The 21306-nt window shown below is 38.5% G+C and overlaps 1 protein-coding gene across 1 annotated transcript in view; it reads left to right on the forward strand.

Moving 5' to 3' along the window:
* The first annotated feature begins 460 nt into the window (after positions 1 to 460).
* LOC131078270 (uncharacterized) overlaps positions 461 to 21306 on the forward strand; it is a 56366-nt gene continuing 35520 nt past the window's right edge. The window contains exon 1 of the mRNA XM_058015934.2: positions 461 to 756. Within this exon, the coding sequence (XP_057871917.2) occupies positions 593 to 756 (164 nt within the window). The 5' untranslated portion in view covers positions 461 to 592. The remainder of the gene's footprint in view (positions 757 to 21306) is intronic.

Consider the following 21306-nt stretch of genomic DNA (forward strand, 5'->3'; position numbering starts at 1 on the left):
CTTTCAATTCTAATTTTTTCTCTTTTGTATGCAAATCATTTAATATTAGAAATTTTAAATGATTAGTAAATTAAATAAAATTAGATATATAAAATGATATATATTCACTAAAAATCATTCTATTTTATTTAAAAAATCACTTGTAACAAGAAAATCAGTTTAAAATAAAAAAGAATTTATGTATCTAATTACAAAAAAACATTGTATTTTATCAAATGAAATTGTTTTTAAACAAAAATTTAAGTTAAATAAAATTTTGTGGGATTTATATTGCTTTAACATCTAATGGTTGTAAACGTTTCAATCGTCTTGCAAACCTCTAAAATGATATCAACCGTGGATCGTCCAATCGAACTTGTAAATCTCACATAAAAGAAACGTCTTTGACCTAATTAAATTTTAGGTCTTGTAGATATTCAAAATCCTTCATTAAGGTTTAATTTCCCTCTCACACCCCTGCCCACCCAACTAAAAAAGCTTTCGAGATCTATTGAGTATTTTATATGGAAATACATCTCCTTTATAAAGAAGACAATCCGCTATTACTAAGTTGGAACTTCAGGAGGGTTTTTGTTGTTGTGTTGTCAAAATAATGTCGACAAACACAGAAGAGCGCAATGGATCTGCCATTAAAGCTACTGATAGTTCTCTTAAGGACCAAGGCAATGCGCTCTTTAAAGCAGGGAATTATCTCAAAGCGGCTGCTGTTTATACTCAAGCCATCAAAGCTGATCCTTTCAGTGCAACCCTTTACAGGTGCCTTTCTCAGAAAGAAAAATGCAAAACTCTTCCAATTAATTAAGTATTTTTATTCTGGAATTTTGATTTTTTGTTGGCGTGCGGTTTTTGTATTCGCTTCTAAATGGTTAAGTATTGTTCTACAGTATTAAACACAATTTCTGGTAGGGTTTAGTAATATTTCTGCTAGATATTAGGCGAGGATATGGGTTTCGTTTAACAAGATGCAGGGTAATTTTTATCATTAAAACTTATTCAATCTACATCTAGTGTACTCGGATAACCTTATGTCACGCTCGAATTTATGCCCACGATCGTAAACTTCGGTCCCTCTTTCACCCCTATGCACGCTCGTAATGCCATAAACTCGTCAAATCTGGGTCATGAGCTATGCTCTTTACGCCACAACCTTGTTAAACTTGGATGGCGCTCGAATGTATGCTAACATCATAACCTTATCAAATTTCGCTTGCGCTTGAATGTATGCTCATTATACTATAACCTCATTAAACTTGGATCATATTCGAATATATGCTCATCTCACCACAACCTCATTAAGCTTGGGTCATGCTGGAATATATGCTTATCTCACCACGACCTCATTAAGCTTGGGTCATGCTGGATATATGCTTATCTCACCACAACCTTATGTATGCTTGTTACACCATTACCTCGGTAAACTAGGATTGTGCTCAAATATATGCTCATCTCATTACAACCTCATTAAACCTGGTTCATGCTAGAATGTATTCTGTGTTCTGTACGCCACAATCTTACTAAACTGGGTTCAGACTTGAATGCACCCTATGTCCATTGTATCAGAGCCTTTCTATGTGTTCTCTGCAATAGCAGATTGTCTGATCACAGTAGAGCGATTTGAACCCAGGCCATGCTCTTAATGAGTCCCTAATTACTGAATGAATCACCATCCTTTAGAACAAGTTAAACGCTTGTTTGTAATGAATGTTGTAGGGTGAAAAAGATTACTACTTTAAAGCTCAAAATACATTATTTAAAGTTGGCAGGATGTGATGTATACACCCATTTGTATATTATCTTAGAAATGCTTAGTGATCCACTTGGCTATTTTCAAAGACGATTTGATGAATTTTTTCTTTCCCTATGTGCTTATGGCTGTTGAGTTGAATTTATCATTGCCATCCACAGTTGCAGGGTGATGAGTTGCCTTAATGCAATGAGAGGGATTGGAACTTGAGTTATGCTCTGATGTGTACCCCTTATAATACTACTCTGCAATCCCTTAGAATAAGTTACAACTTTCATTTTAGTGGATGTAGTAGAAACTAAAATAATTCCACACTAACGCTTGAAATGCATTTGTATAAGGTTGGCAGTGTCGGCACCATGCTCTAAAGCCATAACTTATCATAAATGGCTTAGTAATCCATGTTTCTATACGTAAAGATACTTTGATATATATTCTTTCCATATGTTGGGTATTTAAAATACTTTTGAAGACATTATTATACCTGTTCCTTTTGTATCTGTTCATGGGAATCGGGTTGAGCATATCCATACCATCCGAAGTTTCTCTGTGAATGCAAACCAGTTTCCCCAGGGATGTGTCCCCATAGTTTTCACCTTGTTCTTCTGAATAGAGGAATCCTGGGGGTGGCAAGATGGGGATGAAACATGTCCTTGCCCTGGTCCCACCCCCATAGGGGCTTGTCGTTGGGACAACACTGCACACATGAGGATGTTTTTGTGGATGCTTCCCCCACGGGGATTAAAAAAGCAGGCCCCTGCAACCAACAGCACCATAAAAGATTAAACACTAAAACCTAACCTTAGATGTAAAAGCATGTAATGTCCCTGAGCTAGAATGGCTGGATATTTATGATTTCTTTTTTTCTGATATTTTGAAACAAAGTAAAGAGAACAGTAAACTGGAAATTAAAAACAGGTACTCGAAAACCCTTAACAAATTTTCAAACAATATCCGTCATTAGATCTGAGTTGCATTACATCAAAAACAAGTGTTGGTTAACATACCTTAGATGCTCAAACCTATCAATCTCAATGACAAACATTAATTTCAATGAATATTATACTGCAGGTCTGGTATAAGCACCGATCACTTATGGAGGGATGATGTGATGAGTGGATCAAACCCTCTTAAATGATGACGGACTGTGGGTAATGTTAATTTAACACTTTCAGATTAACTAAAACTCAGAAAATCAGAATTTATTTACTAATTAGATTAATTAGATTAGAGTTTATAGTTTCAGATTTAACACAACAAGGAAAAATAAAGAAATAGAGACAAGACACAATTACCCTAGGAAAACCTCCTAGGAGGAAAAACCCAGCTAGAAAAGATCCTCAGATCTGATTATGGATTATAGTTATGCAAACATTACAACACTTATCTCATGTGCTTGTAGGTTCAGATTTTGCTGTCACTGGAGGTATGGTAGATCAAGGTGGCTGCCTTCAACATTTACTTGCTATTATGTGAGAGATGGATGCTGATGTTGCCTTAACCTAAATTGCAAACCTTCAAGGAATTTGCTGATTCCTTGTGGTGGATTTCACACCTCCTTCTAATGGCAGATGTTTGCTGTAGCTGTCATGATTTCGCACCTCCTTCTATATGTATGTCGCTGTAGCTGTCATGTATTTCGCACCACCTTCAATTTGCAGATTGTTTTAAGTGTAGATCTCTTGTGATTCCTTGGAGTTCGCATTAGGCATGTAGGTTTCCCATAAGGAAGCAGATTTAATTGATTTGATAATGATAAGATCTTTCCTTTACTTATATGTGGAGAGAAACCCTTTTGTGTAGGTCGGCTTCCTTAGCTTTAATTAATTATATTTGTTTTACTTAAATGCCTTGTAAGTAGGGTCGGCCCTATTAGCAACACGTTGAGTGTGTTTGTGAGGCGCAGTTTAAGGTTGTCGTGGGGATAGGGCTCTGCCCTATACGTTTGGGAAAAGGGCCCAGCCCTTTTGGGCGGATTCCAATGTTGCCTAAGGCAATTGGAATCCGCCATTCCCTAATTAATATCAACACTCCCTCTTAATTAGGGAGGAGAACCATAACTATAATCTTCCATCTTGCACACAAGCAAAGAATGGAATTACATAATGTAATCTTCCAACTTGCACACAAGCATAGACTGGATCCATCTTACATTGCTCGCAGAGGGTGGAGAGGATCTTTTCTACCATCTTACATTGCCCGCAGAGGATGGTCAATAATTACTCTTCTCCCTGAGGAGATTACAATACCATCTTACATTGCCCGCAGAGGATGGTTAACAATTACACTTCTCCCTGAGAAGATTACAATACCATCTTACATTGCCCGCAGAGGATGGTTAACAATTACACTTCTCCCTAAGAAGATTACAATACCATCTTACATTGCCCGCAGAGGATGGTTAATAATTATACTTTTCCATGAGGAGATTACAATACCATCTTACATTGCCCACAGAGGATGGTTAATATTTACACTTCCTTTTGAGAAGATTACAATACCACCTTACATTGCCTGCAGAGGGTGGTTTGATACAACATAATGAATTACTGAGATTGAGACTCCCTCTCAATTAAGGATTCATTTTCCACAATACCAAGTCTGTCCCTGAAGTACGCAAACTTCACTTTGGATAGAGGCTTGGTGAGGATATCTGCAACCTGCTCATCAGTGCTGACGTACTTCAGCTGAATAGCACCTCTTTGCACCATATCCCGAATCAAATGATAATGGGTTTCCACATGTTTTGACCTGTCATGAAACACTGGATTGACAGACATTTTGATACAACTCTGATTATCATAGTGAATAACTGTAGGATCCCAAGGTTGACCAAACAACCCAACAAGAAGCTTACGAAGCCACACAACTTCTCTAGAAGCTACACTTGCTGCAATATACTCAGCTTCAACAGTTATTTTCCACTGAGGATTGTTTTCTGCAAGCCCATGAGATCACTGCGGATCCCAAGCTAAAGCAAATACCAGAGGTAGTTTTCCTGTCTTTGACACTTCCAGCCCAGTCTGCATTTGAATAACCTTCCAAGGTTATTGAAGTGTTAAGTGGATACTTCAGCCCAAAACCAACTGTGCCTTGCAGGTACCTTAGGATGTGCTTGGCTGCGACAAGATGAACATGTTTGGGCATGCTCATAAACTGGCTAAGAGCATTCACAACAAAACATATGTCTGGTCTAGTGTCAACTAGATACATCAGTGATCCAATCAACTGTCGGTACTCTGATGGATCTGTAAAATCAGAGTTAGTTGCAAAAAGACTTAACTTCTTTAAGTTAGATTCCATAGGAGTAGACATAGGTTTACAATCCATCATTCTAAATCTTTTCAAAATGTCATTAGTATACTTTCCTTGACTTAGAAGAATTTCGTTAGATCTTTGCCATACTTCTAGACCTAGAAAATAATGCATTAGACCTAAGTCTTTCATTTCAAATTCTGAAGCTAGTTCTTCCTTGCATCTAACAATAAGTTCATTTTTACCAGTAAGGAATAAGTCATCCACATATAGAACTAGAATTAGCATTTCATCATTGACTGACTTAAAGTATATGTTAGAGTCGGCATCATTTTTATGAAAAACTAGACTTAACAAGTATTTATCAATTCTTTCATACCAAGCACGAGGAGCTTGTTTAAGGCCATACAAAGCTTTCTTCAACCTGCACACATGAGTTAATCTATCCTGAATCTCATAACCCTCAGGTTGTTCAATATAGACCTCTTCCTCAATGACACCATTAAGGAAGGCAGTCTTAACATCCATCTGATGTAGTTTCCAGCCTCCAGCAGCAGCAATAGCTATTATTGTTCTAATAAAAGTATATCTAGCAACAGGAGCAAAAGTTTCTTCATAGTCTATGCCTTCCTTTTGAGAAAAACCACGAGCAACAAATCTAGCTTTATATTTTTCAATACTACCATTAGCATTATGTTTAATTTTAAATAACCATTTAGAGGAAACAACAGATTTACCTTTGGGTCTGGGCACAATATCCCAAACATCATTTTTGATGATTGACTGATATTCTTCATCCATAGCAATCTTCCAGGCATGATGATTCTAGGCTTCTTCAACATTGCAAGGTTCAGTTCCGATGAGATTGCACATCAATGCAACGTAGTTGGAGAATACTTGTGGTCTCTTAGTTTCACGGAAGGTGCCACTGGGGGCAGCAAATCTTTCGGCTTCTTGAATGGTGTTTCTTACCCAAAGAGGCCTCTTTTTGGTAACGACAATGTCACTAGGAATATCAGAGGGATTCATGGGCTTTGGTGGATCATCATGTTCATCTTGAGGTGGAGGTTCAACCAGCTCCCTCTGAATCTCAGGGTTAGTATCAACATTCATATCTTGATTGTCATTAGCTTCATCAATAACACAAGAACCTTTTGATTTCTTAAAAGCAATATCTTCTTCAAATGTAACATCCCTACTTACCTCAACATACCTTTGACCAGGGATGTATATCTTGAATGCCTTGGAGGATTCACTGTAGCCGACTAGCATGCCTTTCTTTCTGGAGGGATCCAATTTGGATCGCTTTTCCTTGGGCACATGAATATAAACGGGACTTCCAAAAATTCCGAGGTGACTGATGTCTGGTTTGGATCCTGTGAAGGCTTCTTCAGGGGTCATGTTCTTTAGAACACGGTGAAGACATCTATTCTGGATATACATTGCTGTTCTAAAAGCCTCAGCCCATAGGAAGGTTTGCAAATCTTGATCGTGAATCATAGCATTTGCAGCCTCAACAATAGTCCTATTCTTCCTTTCAGCAACACCATTTTGTTGAGGATTGTATGGAACACAAAACTCCCTCTTAATTCCTGACTCAACACAAGTCATGAAAGCTACCGGAGGTGTACTCACCTCCATTGTCTGATCTTAAACATTTAATTCTTTTACCAGAGGAGTTTTCAGTTAATGCTTTAAATTTTTTAAATTTACTTAAGACTTCATCAGATTCTTTAGATTTCAAAAGTAGATCCAAGTTTTCCTAGAGAAATCATCTATGAAGATTACATAATAAAGAAATCCACTAGGAGATGCTATGGACATAGGACCACATAAATCAGAGTGAACAAGTTCTAGTTTGTCTTTAGCTCTATTTTCACTTTTATGAAATGGACTTTTAACATTTTTACCTATAGCACACCCTTTACAAGTGTTATCATGGATTTGACTGAGTTTAGGCATACCTTTGACTAGCTTTTCAAGGGATGGAAGAGCTTGATAATGCAAGTGTCCAAGTCTTCTATGCCATAACTCACAGGATTCAGGAACCTCATTAATGAGGGCTTGAATAGGGTTAGTAGAGAGCTTATAAAGACTATCATATCTATGACCAATTATACGAGCAGATTTAAAACTAGATTTCTTAGGCCAAGCAAGATCTTTTCCCTCAGAAAATGCAATTTGATAACCTTTATCTTCTAGAGTAGAAATGGAAATTAGGTTTCTTTCAATTCCAGGAACAAACAAGATATCACTGAGGTGCAAGAAAATACCAGAGTCTAAATTTAGAGAAGTAGAGCCAAAACCTCTTACTAAATAACGAGCGTTATCACCAATTACCACGTGAAGGCTGGTATCCTTTTCTACTAAGTCTGAAAGGTGATCACAGTAGCCTGTGATGTGTCTGGAGGCACCATTGTCAATCAACCATGTATTATTATTTGAAGGAACACTGCTAGACAGAGAGGAGATGAATAAGAAGTCATTATTTTGATCCGAGACTTCATTTAGGTTGGCTTCACTTTGGTTAGGGTTATTCTGACATTCTTTAGCATAGTGACCAAATTTGTCACATCTAAAACATCAGACACGTGAGGTATCTCTTGGTTTCTTCCAAGGGTGTTGGGAACTAAAAGGTCTGAATTTCCTATTTCTTTTTGGCTAAGGTTTCCTCCAATTTCCGCCTTTCTTGCATTGGGCTGCAAGCATGTGATGATCATCTACATGGGAACTTTTGGTTTGCCCTCTTGTGATGAGGCGAGACTCTTCTTGGATGCAATCATTCTTAAGGCGATCAAGGGTAGGTAACTCAGTCCTGCCACTTATGGTTTGGATAAATGACTCTCACGAGTGAGGTAGACCATTTAGGGCAATCATGACAAGGTCTTTGTCTTCCATGTTATGACCAATTTAACCTAGCCGATTCTTTAGTTCTGAAATTCTCATAAAATAGGAAATAACAGAATCTTCTTTTGCCATTTTGATATTAAGTAGTTGTTGTCTTAAAGTAATTGCCCTACTGAGATTGTTAACTTCATATGTACCTTTTAGATGGCTGAACATTTCCCTTGTAGTAGTAAATGAGGCAATAGAGGTGACTAGGTGGTCTTTGACTGAATCAATGAGAATCTTCCTGGCCTTGACAACATCCTTTTTGAATTGTTTTAGCTCAGCTGCATCTGTAGGTCTAGTTAGCTCTTTTGCTTCTATGAATTGGAGAAGATCTTCTTCCTCTAGAGCCAACTTGATTCGAATATTCTATGCAGTAAAATTGAGATTCCCATCAAGCCTATTTTCAACTTTCAGCCCCATTGACCTGACCTGTGAATGCAACAACAATCTGGAAATAAAGGAGTACTAAAATTCTAAAATCTGAAAGTTGATCTAGCCTATAGCTTTGATACCATGTTAATTTAACACTTTCAGAACTAAAACTCAGAAAGTCAGAATTTATTTATTGATTAGATTAATTAGATTAGAGATTTATAGTTTCAAATTTAACACAAGGAAAAATAAAGAAATAGAGACAAGACACAATTACCCTGGGAAAACCTCGTAGGAGGAAAAACCCAGCCAGAAAAGATCCTCAAATCTGATTATGGATTATAGTTATGCAAACATTACAACACTTATCTCATGTGCTTGTAGGTTCAGATTTTGCTGTCACTGGAGGTATGGTAGATCAAGGTGGCTGCCTTCAACATTTACTTGCTATTATGTGAGAGATGGATGCTGATGTTGCCTTAACCTAAATTGCAGACCTTCAAGGAATTTGTTGATTCCTTGTGGTGGATTTCGCACCTCCTTCTAATGGCAGATGTTTTCTGTAGCTGTCATGATTTCGCACCTCCTATATGTATGTTGCTGTAGCTGTCATGTATTTCGCACCACCTTCAATTTGCAGATTGCTTTAAGTGCAGATCTCTTGTGATTCCTTGGAGTTCACATTAGGCATGTAGGTTTCACATAAGGAAGCAGATTTAATTGATTTGATAATGATAAGATCTTTCCTTTACTTATATGTGGAGAGAAACCCCCCTTATTTGCTGTCTGCAGCCTGTGAATGAGCTGTTCAGGGCAGATGAGTGGCTGTTACATCAGAGGGTAATGTTGGTGCATAAAATAGGGCCTGGAATACGTAGATTCATCACAAATACCCAGTGTATGATCATCTCTCAATGATGATCCAGCCTTAATTCAGTCAAGATGTCATGAAAATACTCCCTATAACAGCTGTACTCACTTGAAGAGGATGATGTTGATCACTGTAGGTGATCAATAGTTCATCAAACTCAGAAACCAGCCATGGTGCCCTTAATATTTGCCTCCAAATCAAATTGGCCTGCTAAAAACTTGACATAAACTCTCCAAAATCAGCTCCAATGCAACCCTTGTATGAGGATGCTTTAGACAGGAATGATGGTTTTCATTTTCAATTCCAACCATGAAGTCTAAGAGGGTTTTTGCCCTCTCAAACCTCTGAACAGCCTAGGGTTTTCGTTCTTGGTTGTGAATTTAAGCACAAATGCTCCAAAGTGAAGAATACCGAAAATGAAATCTATATGCCAAAAGAAGCCAAGTGCTACCTTTTGTAATGTCCCCATTTTCAGGTTCTCTTGTAGTGCAGCTAGTGTTTGCTTTCTGGGTTGGCGTCAGCAGGATCAGAGGAGTATTTGATGTTGCCAGTTTGTTCAGACAGATTAATGGAGATGAACGACACACTTTGGAGTGATTTTCGATTTGTTTGGAACTTACTATATTTAGTAAATGTCAGTTCAGACATTGATTGTACTGTTGGGAGTTTTGGCTGACTTACTATTTTTAGCAATTATTATTTATAGTAAACACAATTTTTGGCGGCTGCTCATAGCTTCAGTCTCCTCTCAGCTTCAGCATGCAGTATCTTCAATTTCAGGGTTTGGATAGTTTTGTCTATTTCTAGCATATTACTATTTATAGTAAATGTTATTTTGGGTAAATGGTCTCAGTGTCAGCCTTTCCTCACCTTTAAAGTGCAGACGCTTCAGTTTTGGTACTTGGTGAATTTTCTAAGACTGGGAATATTATTCTATTATTTCACTTAAATATTTTAATAAAGTGGCTTTATCACTTAAGTGAAATAAAATTGATGTCAAAGCTAAGGAGGTAAAATAATATTTTAATAACATTTTTTGTGGCTTCCTAAAGTGAAAAGAAATTAAAAGATTAAAATGATATTTTAAAGAGCTAAAAAACACATTTCCAATAAGGCAGCTAAAAAGCAAAAAAATGTGTTTTTTTTTTTAAAATAGCAAAAAGGAAAAAAATTGTATTTCGGAAAAATAGTGAAAAACAAAAAATGCTTTTTTAAAAAAGCAATGAAAAAGGAAAAAGTGTTTTTTGGAAAAAATTGTGAAAAATTAAAAAAATTCATTTTCAAAAAGCAGCCAATAAGCTTGTATGCTTGTATGTGTTGGATTACTCCCATAGACTTTATCCCTTTGAAAAAGAGAAATCAAGCTATTTAGAGGTGATATTTATGGGCTATAGTAGCACAAATCTTTATCGTGCAGCCCCTCAAGTTTGAGCTTATCTCTCATGTTGAAGGCTTTTTACAGATAGCTGAAGACCTTAATGTTGGGTCAATTTCCTTGAGGCAACATTGAACACAAAGCCTCACATTTCTCTTGACTTGGTAGGAGTCTTGTCACATCAACTTCACATAGAGGCATATCATCATATCCCTTAGAAGGGAGAATTTGCAGATTTTGCATCATTCTTAGGTGGATACTAAAAGACGACGTTTTTAGGCTTTAGATTTTCAGGATTTTATGACATTAAGGGAACTACTACTGTTTTCTTAAAGATTATAGAGGTCTCCTATCTTGCTTTTTAGACTATTACGATTAGGGTTGCCTTGTCAAGAGGAAGTGATACTTAGGTGCAAACTTGCAAAGTTCAATTAGATATTTACTGTTGGATATTTTGTCATTGATGTCAAAGGATGATGATCAGGTTGTCTAGCAATTGCGTGTTTGAGTTGGTTGGTTGAGTTGTTTTAGCTACCTGGTTGAGTGCTTGAGCTACTTGCCTACTTGCTTGAGCTACTTGCCTATCTGGTTGAGCTACTTGGCTGTCTACTTGAGCTACTTGGGTGTCTACTTCAGCTGTTTGTCTGTGTGTTTCAGCTATCTACTTGTTTGGTTGAGCAGCTTGTGTGTGTGGCTAAGCTGGTTGTCAGCTTAAGTTGATTGTTTGTCTACCGCAACGGTTTGTCAGTTGCTTGCTTGTCTATGTGTGTGACAAGTCAGATTGACACATCATCGTTGGAGTTTTCTAAATAAACGATGGTCTGATTTTAATGTTAAATCAAGCAGTCTTAAGGAAATGGGCAGTGTGTGGAATATTGGTGGCTTCTTGAATGCAATATTTAGACTTCATGCAAGATGTAGTAAATAGAATAGTTATTAATGAACTGATGGTTTAAGGCAACAAGATCATTATTATGGCAAGCCTAATACATGTATGGGAAGGCATAGCATTCTCGTGAAACTCCAAAAAGAGGATGCTATAGCTAGATCGTGGGGTATTATTATTTTTATTCTTGGTGGAGTTGTGCGTTTGAATTTAACATATTTGGAGTAATATCTTTTAAGATTAGAAGATCAAAATGTTCCTTTTGAAACAAAACGTAAAGGAGATTTGACATTAAGCATATGACAACAAATTTATCATTAAAACGTATATTAATGAGATGTTTCGAGCCTTACTCGGATGTCGTTGTGAATAGGAATGAACTTGCTGTTCGATATTTTATTCTTGGTTATCATGTGTTGGTATGGTTTTGACAATGGAGTCAAGTTATGATTGCTATGGTGGAGTGGAGTGAGAACCTGCGGTAGCATAATCATATGCCTCGATAATAATAGTGGATTTGGTGCGCTGTATAGATTGTTGATGCCGTTTCAAAATGGCTTGTGAGATTGTTGGAGTATTTGAGCTGGAGTCTTATGTGGTTGTCATTTGATATATGTAAAAAATTGTATGCAACTATTAGTGCAGTGATTGTGGAGGCTAATTTTGATTTGTAGAAGATTATGAAGTCGAACATCATGTGAGATAGAGTCAAGTATATGTGTTATGAAGTCAAGCTTATCAGGGTCAAGAGTTGCTTTCAGAGTGTTCTTAGTAATTTTTGTATTGTTTTAGTCCATTTGAGTTGGTGCTCAACCTGAAGTTGGTGCCTCAACTGATCAAAGTTGGTGCTCTTTGGGAGTTCGTGCTCACTTCTGTAATTTGGGTTGGTGCCCATTTGTTAATGAAAACTTTGCGCGTCATGGTTTTTTACCTGAAAGGGTTTTCCATGAGAAATTTTGTGTGTCTCTTTTGCTCATTCTATTTGTTCATTTATGAGGTTTCATGCTCTTAGAAGTTTACAAGTTTAAAATACAGATTCATCCCCTCCCCCCCTCCTAGTATTTTCTGTGTGCTTTTCAATGTACATCTATTTTGACTTTCATTTCAAGTAGCACTTGCAATAATCTCTCTGCATTAGACATTTAAATTATTTGTTTGCTGTAGGTAAACTATTGGAATTGAATAACCCATAACTGAAGCATGGGGAGAGCCAAATTTAATTGCATCCAATCTTGCATCTTGGTGTTAGATCAATAGTTTTGTAACCTTTAGTATATATTCAGCCATGGATGAGAGCATGCAATTTGAGGATTGTGTATCTGGTCTCTCTTGGCTAGTCGGTCATTTCGGAAGAAATAAATTTCGTGAGGATAACTCCTGATTGGCAAATTTTTTTGCGATTATTTACTTATGTTGGATTTTACAACTCGGAGTACACTTTTACTAAGGTTCCTCGTTTAATATCTGTTGGAGAAGCCACCATTTTGTTTGTGTTTAATTTTAGAGTTAGTTTATTTTATTTGACATAATTTAATTTTTTTGTCTCTATGAAGTAGTTTGTTGTCTTATTGACTGATTTGGTCATTGACAGACATTAATATAATTTATTTCTTTTTGGTTGCTTGATTTTCTGTTTTACATACATTTAACCTTATTTGATGCTGTTCTTTCTTTGTGGAAATAGTGAATTCTATGCCTTTCTTGAGTCGTGCTCGCAATCAGTATTTCACTCAAGCATTTGTTGTTTCTATTTGTTTAGTAATATCCATTTCTTGTAGGTGCATTGGTTCAAACTGCAGTTGTAAACTTTCTGGTCTTGGCTTGTCTTTTTATGTTTTACATACATTTAACCTTATTTGATGCTGTTCTTTCTTTGTGGAAATAGTTATTGCAAATAATACTTTATTATTTTATTATTAATGCTCAATATTGTAAACTTAGTGTAAATATCTTAATAAGATCTTTCTCGATCTTATTGGCAGTTTCTTTTTAGAAACTTGCCCTCTTGTAATTCTTTGTAATCCTATTTATTGAGCGTTTGCTCATTGTTAATACATTCAATTTTTTACCAATTACTTGTGTAATATGGTATCAGAGCATTGGGTATTTTCGAAATAATTTTTCAATAAAAAAATTGTGACGATTTTTTTTAGTTTTTTTGAAAAATTTCTTTATTTGAAAATTGCTCCTAGTTCGTGCTGAAAATCCCGATCAGTATTGGACATCGTGGCCTATCTTCACGTCTGCAGTTTTGCGATTTTTGGATCACGTTTTTTCTTCTCTCCATGGTCGGTTTTTGTCTTCACATGATTACAATCCGCGCCCTTTTCCGCACTGCGATCTGCTTATCTCTACCCGTGGTCGTGTTTTTTCGAGATCTGTTTATCTTTGGCGGGTTGTTTTGTGATGGCCTCTGACAGTGCACGTTTTTTGAATCGCGCACTGGATCTCTTTTCGGCACACTACCCGCGATTCTCTCCTCTCTTCCGCTCGAGTTTGTGTCGTGATTTTTTGCTTCGACAAAGTTTTTTTTGGCGATTTTTTAAATCCGCGACGCGATTCCATGTTGACTGCGGATTTCGTCTTCCTTCTTCGCACGTACGATGTTTTCCATGTTTTTCGGCGGCTATGCTCATTTTTTTCATGACCTAGGGTTTTTGTTTTTCGTCTAGGGTTTATACCCTTTATTTCAAGTCGGAAATTTTTTTCAATTATAGATTCCTTCTGGGTTTTTCGAGATCTCAACTGGGTCGTTGTCAAAATGTCCTGGGTGCCTCGATTTTCGAGCCAACGGATCTAGATTTCGACAACAGATTCTTTCTGGGTTTTTCACAAGGATTTTTGGGCTGTTTTTGGATTTTTCTGGGTCAGCGGAATTTTTTTTCTTGAAATTCGTGCTCGTCGCATTTCATTTTTTGAAGTCTGTAACTGCATCCGCCTTTGTTCCTGCATTGGGATTCAATTTTTTTGAATTCCGTGCCAGCGCCTCTTAGTTTTTTATTTTTTCGTGCATTGGGAAACGTGCAAGATGGCGTCATTCACCAACTTGATGTTGGAAGGCAGTCAGCGATTTAATGGGAAAAATTATAACACCTGGAAGTAGCGCATGTTGACTATTTTTGAATATCGCCGCCTGGATAATCTTGTTTTGGGCACGGAGTCCTGTCTTTAGTCGAGAAGTTGTTATGCTTCTCAAGCTCTTTGTTACAGATGACCAGCTACCTCAGATTCCTTCGGGCAAGTCAGCTGCAGAAATTTGGAAGCATCTGAAGGAGTTGCATGAGACATCCGACAAGAGTCGAGCCTTTTTTTTGAAGAATCAGCTGTTCTCCATTATGATGGATTAATGCATGTCCTTACAGGAGCATCTTACAAAGATTAAGGACATTCGAGATCAGCTCGAAGCTATTGGTCGGCAAATGGAGGAAGAGGATATGGTAGTCATTACTCTAAAAAGTCTACCAAAACCGTATGAGCACTTTATAGAGACTCTCAACATTACTTCTACTAATGTTGATCTGAAATTTCCAGAGTTATGCACCAAACTTCTACAGTAGGATCATTGGAAACAACAGTTTGGTAGCGGCGCGACTTCAGCCTCCTCAGAACATGCCTTTGTTGCCAAATCCTTTCACAAGGATAAAGGCAAATCCCAGTCATCCCAGTCCTTTCAGCAGAAGGGCTCTTCTTAGTCTTAGGATGGTTCCAAGAAAAAGAAGGTGCAATGCAATTGCTGTCACAAATTTGGTCATATGATCAAAGATTGCCATACCAGATTGGCTTCCGAGCAGCAGAAGCAGGGAGGGTCTCAGCCTAAAGCCAATGTTGCTGAGCACACAAAGCAGAAAGAGTTTGCCTTTTATGCCATCATGGCTAAAAGGCTTGCAGATCATGTGAAGTCTTCTGCCTGGTACATTGATTCTGGTGCTTCTCGTCATTTCACTCATAGGCGTGACTGGTTTGTTGAGTTCTCTCCCTACACTGATTCAGTTATTTTTGGAGGTGGTGAAGAGTACACTGTTGTCGGCAAGGGCAATGTTCAGATACAGTCTGGAGGGAGGAATCTCATATTCCTCAATGTGTGTTATGTTCCTGGTATGGAACTTAACCTTCTTTCTGTCAGTCAGATTATGCAGCATTCTTCTCAACTGGATGTCGTTTTCAGTACACATAAGTGCTCGATTGTTGATCGTGCTTCTAGCACTACTGTAGCTATTGGCATTGAGGATCATGGTCTATATAGACTTGTGGATACAGGCGATTCTCATGAGCATGCCGTTGCAGCTAAATCTTCATCTATCAACAGTCTCTGGCATCAGCGATATGGTCACTTGAACATTCATTATCTTGCACAGCTTGTTCGGGAAGACTAAGTACATGGTCTACCTGATATTCAGATTCAGAATAATCGCGTTTGTGAAGCTTGCCAGGATGGGAAGCAGCATCGGACACCGTTCAAGGATGGTGACTCATGGCGAGCCTCTAAGGTACTGCAGCTGGTCCACGCTGATGTATGTGGTTCTATGAATACTACTTCTGTTACTAGGTGCAGGTATTTCTTGCTTTTTGTTGATTATTTCAGTCGTAAAATGTGGGTGTATTTCCTTAAGCACAAATCAGATGTGTTTACTGTATTTTAGAAATTTAAGGCCTTAGTAGAAAAAGAGTCTAGTTCTTATATTATTACTCTTAGGTCTGATACACATGGCATAAAACGTCAGTTAACCACACCATACACCCCTCAGCAAAACGACGTTGTAGAATGTCGTAACCGCGTACAGAAATGGCTAGGTCTATGATGGAACATAGAAACGTTCCTAAGAAATATTGGGCAGAAGCAATATTCATAGCAATCTATCTTCTTAATAGGTCACCCACTCATGCTGTTAAAAATAAGACTCTTGAGGAAGCATGGTCTGGTCGCAAACCTAGGATCAACCATTTGAAAGTTTTTGGTTCTTTAGCTTATGTGTGGATTCCTGATGCCAAGCGCACTAAGTTGGATTCCAAGAGTCAGAAGCTCATGTTTACAAGGTACAGTGACAACCATAAGGCTTACTGACTGATTGATGTAGACTCTGATCGTCTTATCTTCAGTCGTGATGTTGTCTTTGATGAAGAACGAGGACCATTTCTTCTTTCCTCGTCTCAGCATCATTTTGAGGATCAACCTTTGAAGGCTTTTAGGTATCTGTCTTCCATTCAGTTCACTTGATGGGAAGGATGATGCACTACCTGAGTTTCCTTCGAAAGATGCTAATCTTCCTCCTCCTCCTGATCCTGATCCGCTTCCTCTTCAAGTTATTCCTCCTGCTCCTGATGTTGGCACATCTACTCTTCGGCCTAAATGGTGGGCTAAGACCATCAGTGCTCTTCGTCCTGATGAGCTCATTGAGGGTAGAGCTTCCAAAAATAAGGGCAACCAGCAAAACACAGTTAATTTTGCTCTTATGGCCAACCTCCACAATATCTATGAGCCTCAAACATATGCAAAGGCCAAAGGGATTCCAGAGTGGGAACAGGCAATGGATGCTGAGTTCCAAAGTCTTCAGAAGAATCACACCTGGGTTCTTTCATATCTTCCTCCAGGGAAGAAACCCATTAGCTTTAAATGGGTATATAAGGTCAAGTATCATGCAGAGGGTACCTTAGATAAATATAAGGCCAGATTAGTTGCTCGAGGATTCACACAGCGAGAAGGCGTTGCCTATGAGGAGACTTTTGCTCCTACTGCCAAGATGAGTACTATTCGTCTTCTTCTCGCCATTGCAACTCAGCATGGTTGGAAAGTCCATTAGATGGACGCGAAGAGTGCCTTCCACAATGGTGAATTGCATGAAGAAGTCTACATGACGCAGCCTCCTGGTTTCAAGGTTGCCGGTTGTTGATGTGTCTTTTGTACACGACCAAACACAGGATAAAATACCCAGAGGTATCTTATCCTCTCTTGAGTAAAGTTCCTGATTGCTGAAGATCTCGCCGAAGGATCAATCGAGGCAACTCCAAGGTTCTTGTATGTAGGTTCTCTACGTGTGGATAAGCTCTTCGTGGTATGATGTGATTTTGCTGGAATCACAAGGGGACTTACATTCGATTGCCTGAGCGTTTGATTTGCTTTGAATATTACTGGAACACAGGATTTCATTGGCCTAGATTTTGAAAAAGGAAAAAAGGATAAGGGCGAGGGAAGGATCTAATTCTAATACTAAGAATGTAGGAGCAATGAATGGCCTTTGATGAAATTCTAACTAAGTCTTGTTTGGACATCCCAGGACCATCTCCACAAGGTTAGTGCGATCTTCGGAGGAAAGCTTCATGATGTTCAGATCATCGCTATAGGCATAGACACCATCAGGCTGATGCATATCAGTGAAGAAGCGGCAATTGAAGTTAAGCTTAAGCTGAATGATTCCAGTTGACTACACAAGGCAAGTCTGCAATCAACAAACTGCTAGTAGTATGGATATACAAATTTCACCATCAATCAAACACATTTCATCCACTCATCTAATAATATGAAATCAAATTTGAGAAGTATAGAGACCATGCAAATTGTTGAATCGACCCATAGATTTCACCATTCTTTCAATGAAGTTTACAAGTCTTTTACAACAACATCTTGGCAACAATCTTTGCCTTCTCTTTCTATTCTACTCTAACTGCTATTCTATTTGTTATCAATCATTAGCTATTCTAACCTCTATCAACTAATTATTCACCTTCTAACTATTGACTAACTATTAGCCTTTACAAATGAGGAGCCAAGGCATATATAGCGCTCACAATACAATTCAATGGCCCAGATCAATTTGAGATCAATGGCCAAGATTTTACAATAAAAACCCTAATTAGGGTTTGTTACAACAAACTCAATTCTGGCCAATGAAATAATTGCATTATTTGGACACATGTCTTCTCTGGAATATTCGACCAATGGATAATCGAGGTAGGTACATCGAAGTTTGTGTCATCTTTGATGAGTCAGGTACATTGAATCTGGACATGCTGAGGTGGACCAATCCGACTGGAGGAGTGATGACTGGGACGCCACCTTGTTTGACACTTGCAACTTGGTTGATGTTCAATTTGATGATGCTGAGAAGCTAACTTTAATTAACTCTTCCGAAACTATCTACTTCTTCAACGAACCCTTGCTTTAACCTCCTTTGTCTTTGATGTGCAGGATGGATGGTGTACCTTTCCTTCAAATGCTGGACTGGAAGAGGTCGTCCTTGATGATGCTGGACTGGAGAAGGTCGTCCTTGATGATGCCGGACTGGAGGAGGTCGTCCTTGATCTGGCCAAATTAGACCTCTTTTCAACATTACCTCACAACCTGCGCTTTGCCTGGCCCAAACAAGGTGAAGAATAGTAGTTTCAAAGGATTTCGCCCTGGACCCTTTGGAAGGGTCAGGAGCGATTTTCTTGATTAGGCCTCAATTATCCCATTTTTTCACTCCAAAATCTTCCGGAAGGTGAGCATATGCTAGTCTTTTCTCCACCAAAGCTTGGGAATCCATTTCTTGATCGTCATTGTGAGCAACTTAGGTGAACTTGGGAATTTCGCTCTGGACCCTTTGGAAGGGTCAGGAGCGAAATTCAAGTTTTAGGTCTTAATTCCTCATCTCCTTCACTTCAATTCATCTTGCGGGGCAAAGAAACATCATTTCAACCTCAACCACGCCTTAGGACTCAAAGTCTTGACCTTATCCAAGGAAAAATAGGTTTCTAGGAATTTCGCTTTGGACCCTTTGGAAGGGTCAGGAGCGAAATTCACTATTTGGCTCAATTCCTTCACTTTCAATGATTTCCTAGCGCTTGAAGTCATTCCTAAGGATCTCTCTCATCTCAATTCACTCTAGTCTGCAATTGCCTTGGCATAAAATTGAGGAAAAAAGATGGTTTAGTGAAATTTTGCCCTGGACCCTTTGGAAGGGTCAGGAGCAAATTTCCCTCTCAAGACTTGATTCTTCATCCTTTCAACTCCAATCCTCTTTGCAAGGTAAAATTTCATCTCTTTTTGCCCAAGGAACAAGGTTTCAAGTCCAAGCAAGGTTGGAAATATAGGTTTGCAAGGAATTTCGCTCTGGACCCTTTGGAAGGGTCAGGAGCGAAATTCACCTTCTTGGCTAAAATCCTTCACTTTTCAATGCTTCAAACATTCTCAAAGGCAAAAAACATGTCTAATCTCCCTTTCATCATGTCTTGAATGTCAAAATTTGGTCAAACAAGGAAGGGAATGAGGTCTAGGAAGATTTTCGCTCTGGACCCTTTGGAAGGGTCAGGAGCAAAAATCTTAGTTTAGGCTTGATCACTCACTTTTCCAACTTCACACTACCTCAAGAAGCAAACATAGATCATTTTCCACCTAAGGAACAAGGATTGGATCCTAAACAAGGTAGCAAAAGAGGTTTATAGTGAATTTCGCTCTGGACCCTTTGGAAGGGTCAGGAGCGAAAATCACTCTTAGGCTAAAATCTTGATCTTCAAAATCATCCAACTCCCTCTCAAGGCAAGAACATACCAATTCATCCCCCATCATGTCAACGCTTAGCCAAAATAAGGAGGAAAATAAGAGCTACAAAGATTTTCGCTCTGGACCCTTTGGAAGGGTCAGGAGCGAAAATCATGTTTTGGGTTTGATCCTTGACTTTTCCAACTCCAATCCTCTCTGAGAGGCAAACATAGATCCTTTCTCTTGCATCTCCACCAAGATCCTGAATTTGGCTAGAGGGAAAATGAGTGCTTTCAAGAATTTCGCTCTAGACCCTTTGGAAGGGTCAGGAGCGAAATTCCTAATCTTGGCCAAAATCCTTCACATTTTCACATCCCATCACCTCAAAACTAGAATGTTGGTCTAAACAAGGGAAAAAATGAGGTTTTCAAGAATTTCGCTTTGGACCCTTTGGAAGGGTTAGGAGCGAAATTCCTACTTTAGGCTAATTTCCATCATTTTGTCACCTCAAATCTCCTCTCAAAGACAAATGTGCATCAAAACCTTCCCATCACGCCCTAGAAGTCAACAAACTTGGTCATGTCAAAGAGCAAAGTGGAGAAAAATGAATTTCGCTATGGACCCTTTGGAAGGGTCAGGAGCGAAAATCATCCTTGGGCTCAAATCCTGACTTCATTTTCACATTTCCTCATTCAAACAAGCGTTTTTACCTTCATTCAAGCCTAGGAATGCGTTAGTTCTAGGTTTTGGTCAAAGTAGAATGTCTTATGGAGAATTTCGTTCTAGACCCTTTGGAAGGGTCAGGAGCGAAATTCGCTTTGGACCCTTTGGAAGGGTCATGAGCGAAATTTGACATTTTGGTCTCTTTGTCAGAATCATTTTATGTAAGTTATATCCCATATATATTGTCAGGATGTTTGAGATTGGTTTCGGACCTCCAGGAGTTATATTGCAAAATCTAGTTTTTGGAGGATTCTTCAGTTTTCCAGACTTAGTCAAATTTCAGAATCAGGACATTCCAGACAGCCAAATTTCAGGATCAGGACATTCCAGACTTAGCCAAATTTCAGGGCATTTGAAGATCAGGATGACATTCTAGACTTCATCACTCACCAACTTGACCTAGCTCGGACCTTCAAGAATGATACTCACTCACCAAGCAAGACACAATTAGCAACAAGAGCAAAACCAGGCCCTAAGGATGACTTTCAAAGAAACCCTAATTTTGGGGCCCCAAAGACTCACCTCGGCTCAAGCAGAGCCTGCCATCCTAGTGATCCCCTTGGCGACACTCAAAAAGCAAAGGCTAACAGACAAAACTCTAAAACCTAGAAAGCAAAACCCCACAAAGCGAAAAAAGTAGGGGTCCCCATTTGCAATGGGGCAATGTGTGAATACGTCACAACACTGGTTCAGAACTGCAAGTGTGTAGACTTCGGAAAGCACTCTATGGACT

Source organism: Cryptomeria japonica, chromosome 7 (assembly GCF_030272615.1).
Source record: "Cryptomeria japonica chromosome 7, Sugi_1.0, whole genome shotgun sequence".
In the NCBI taxonomy this organism is placed as follows: Eukaryota; Viridiplantae; Streptophyta; class Pinopsida; order Cupressales; family Cupressaceae; genus Cryptomeria; species Cryptomeria japonica.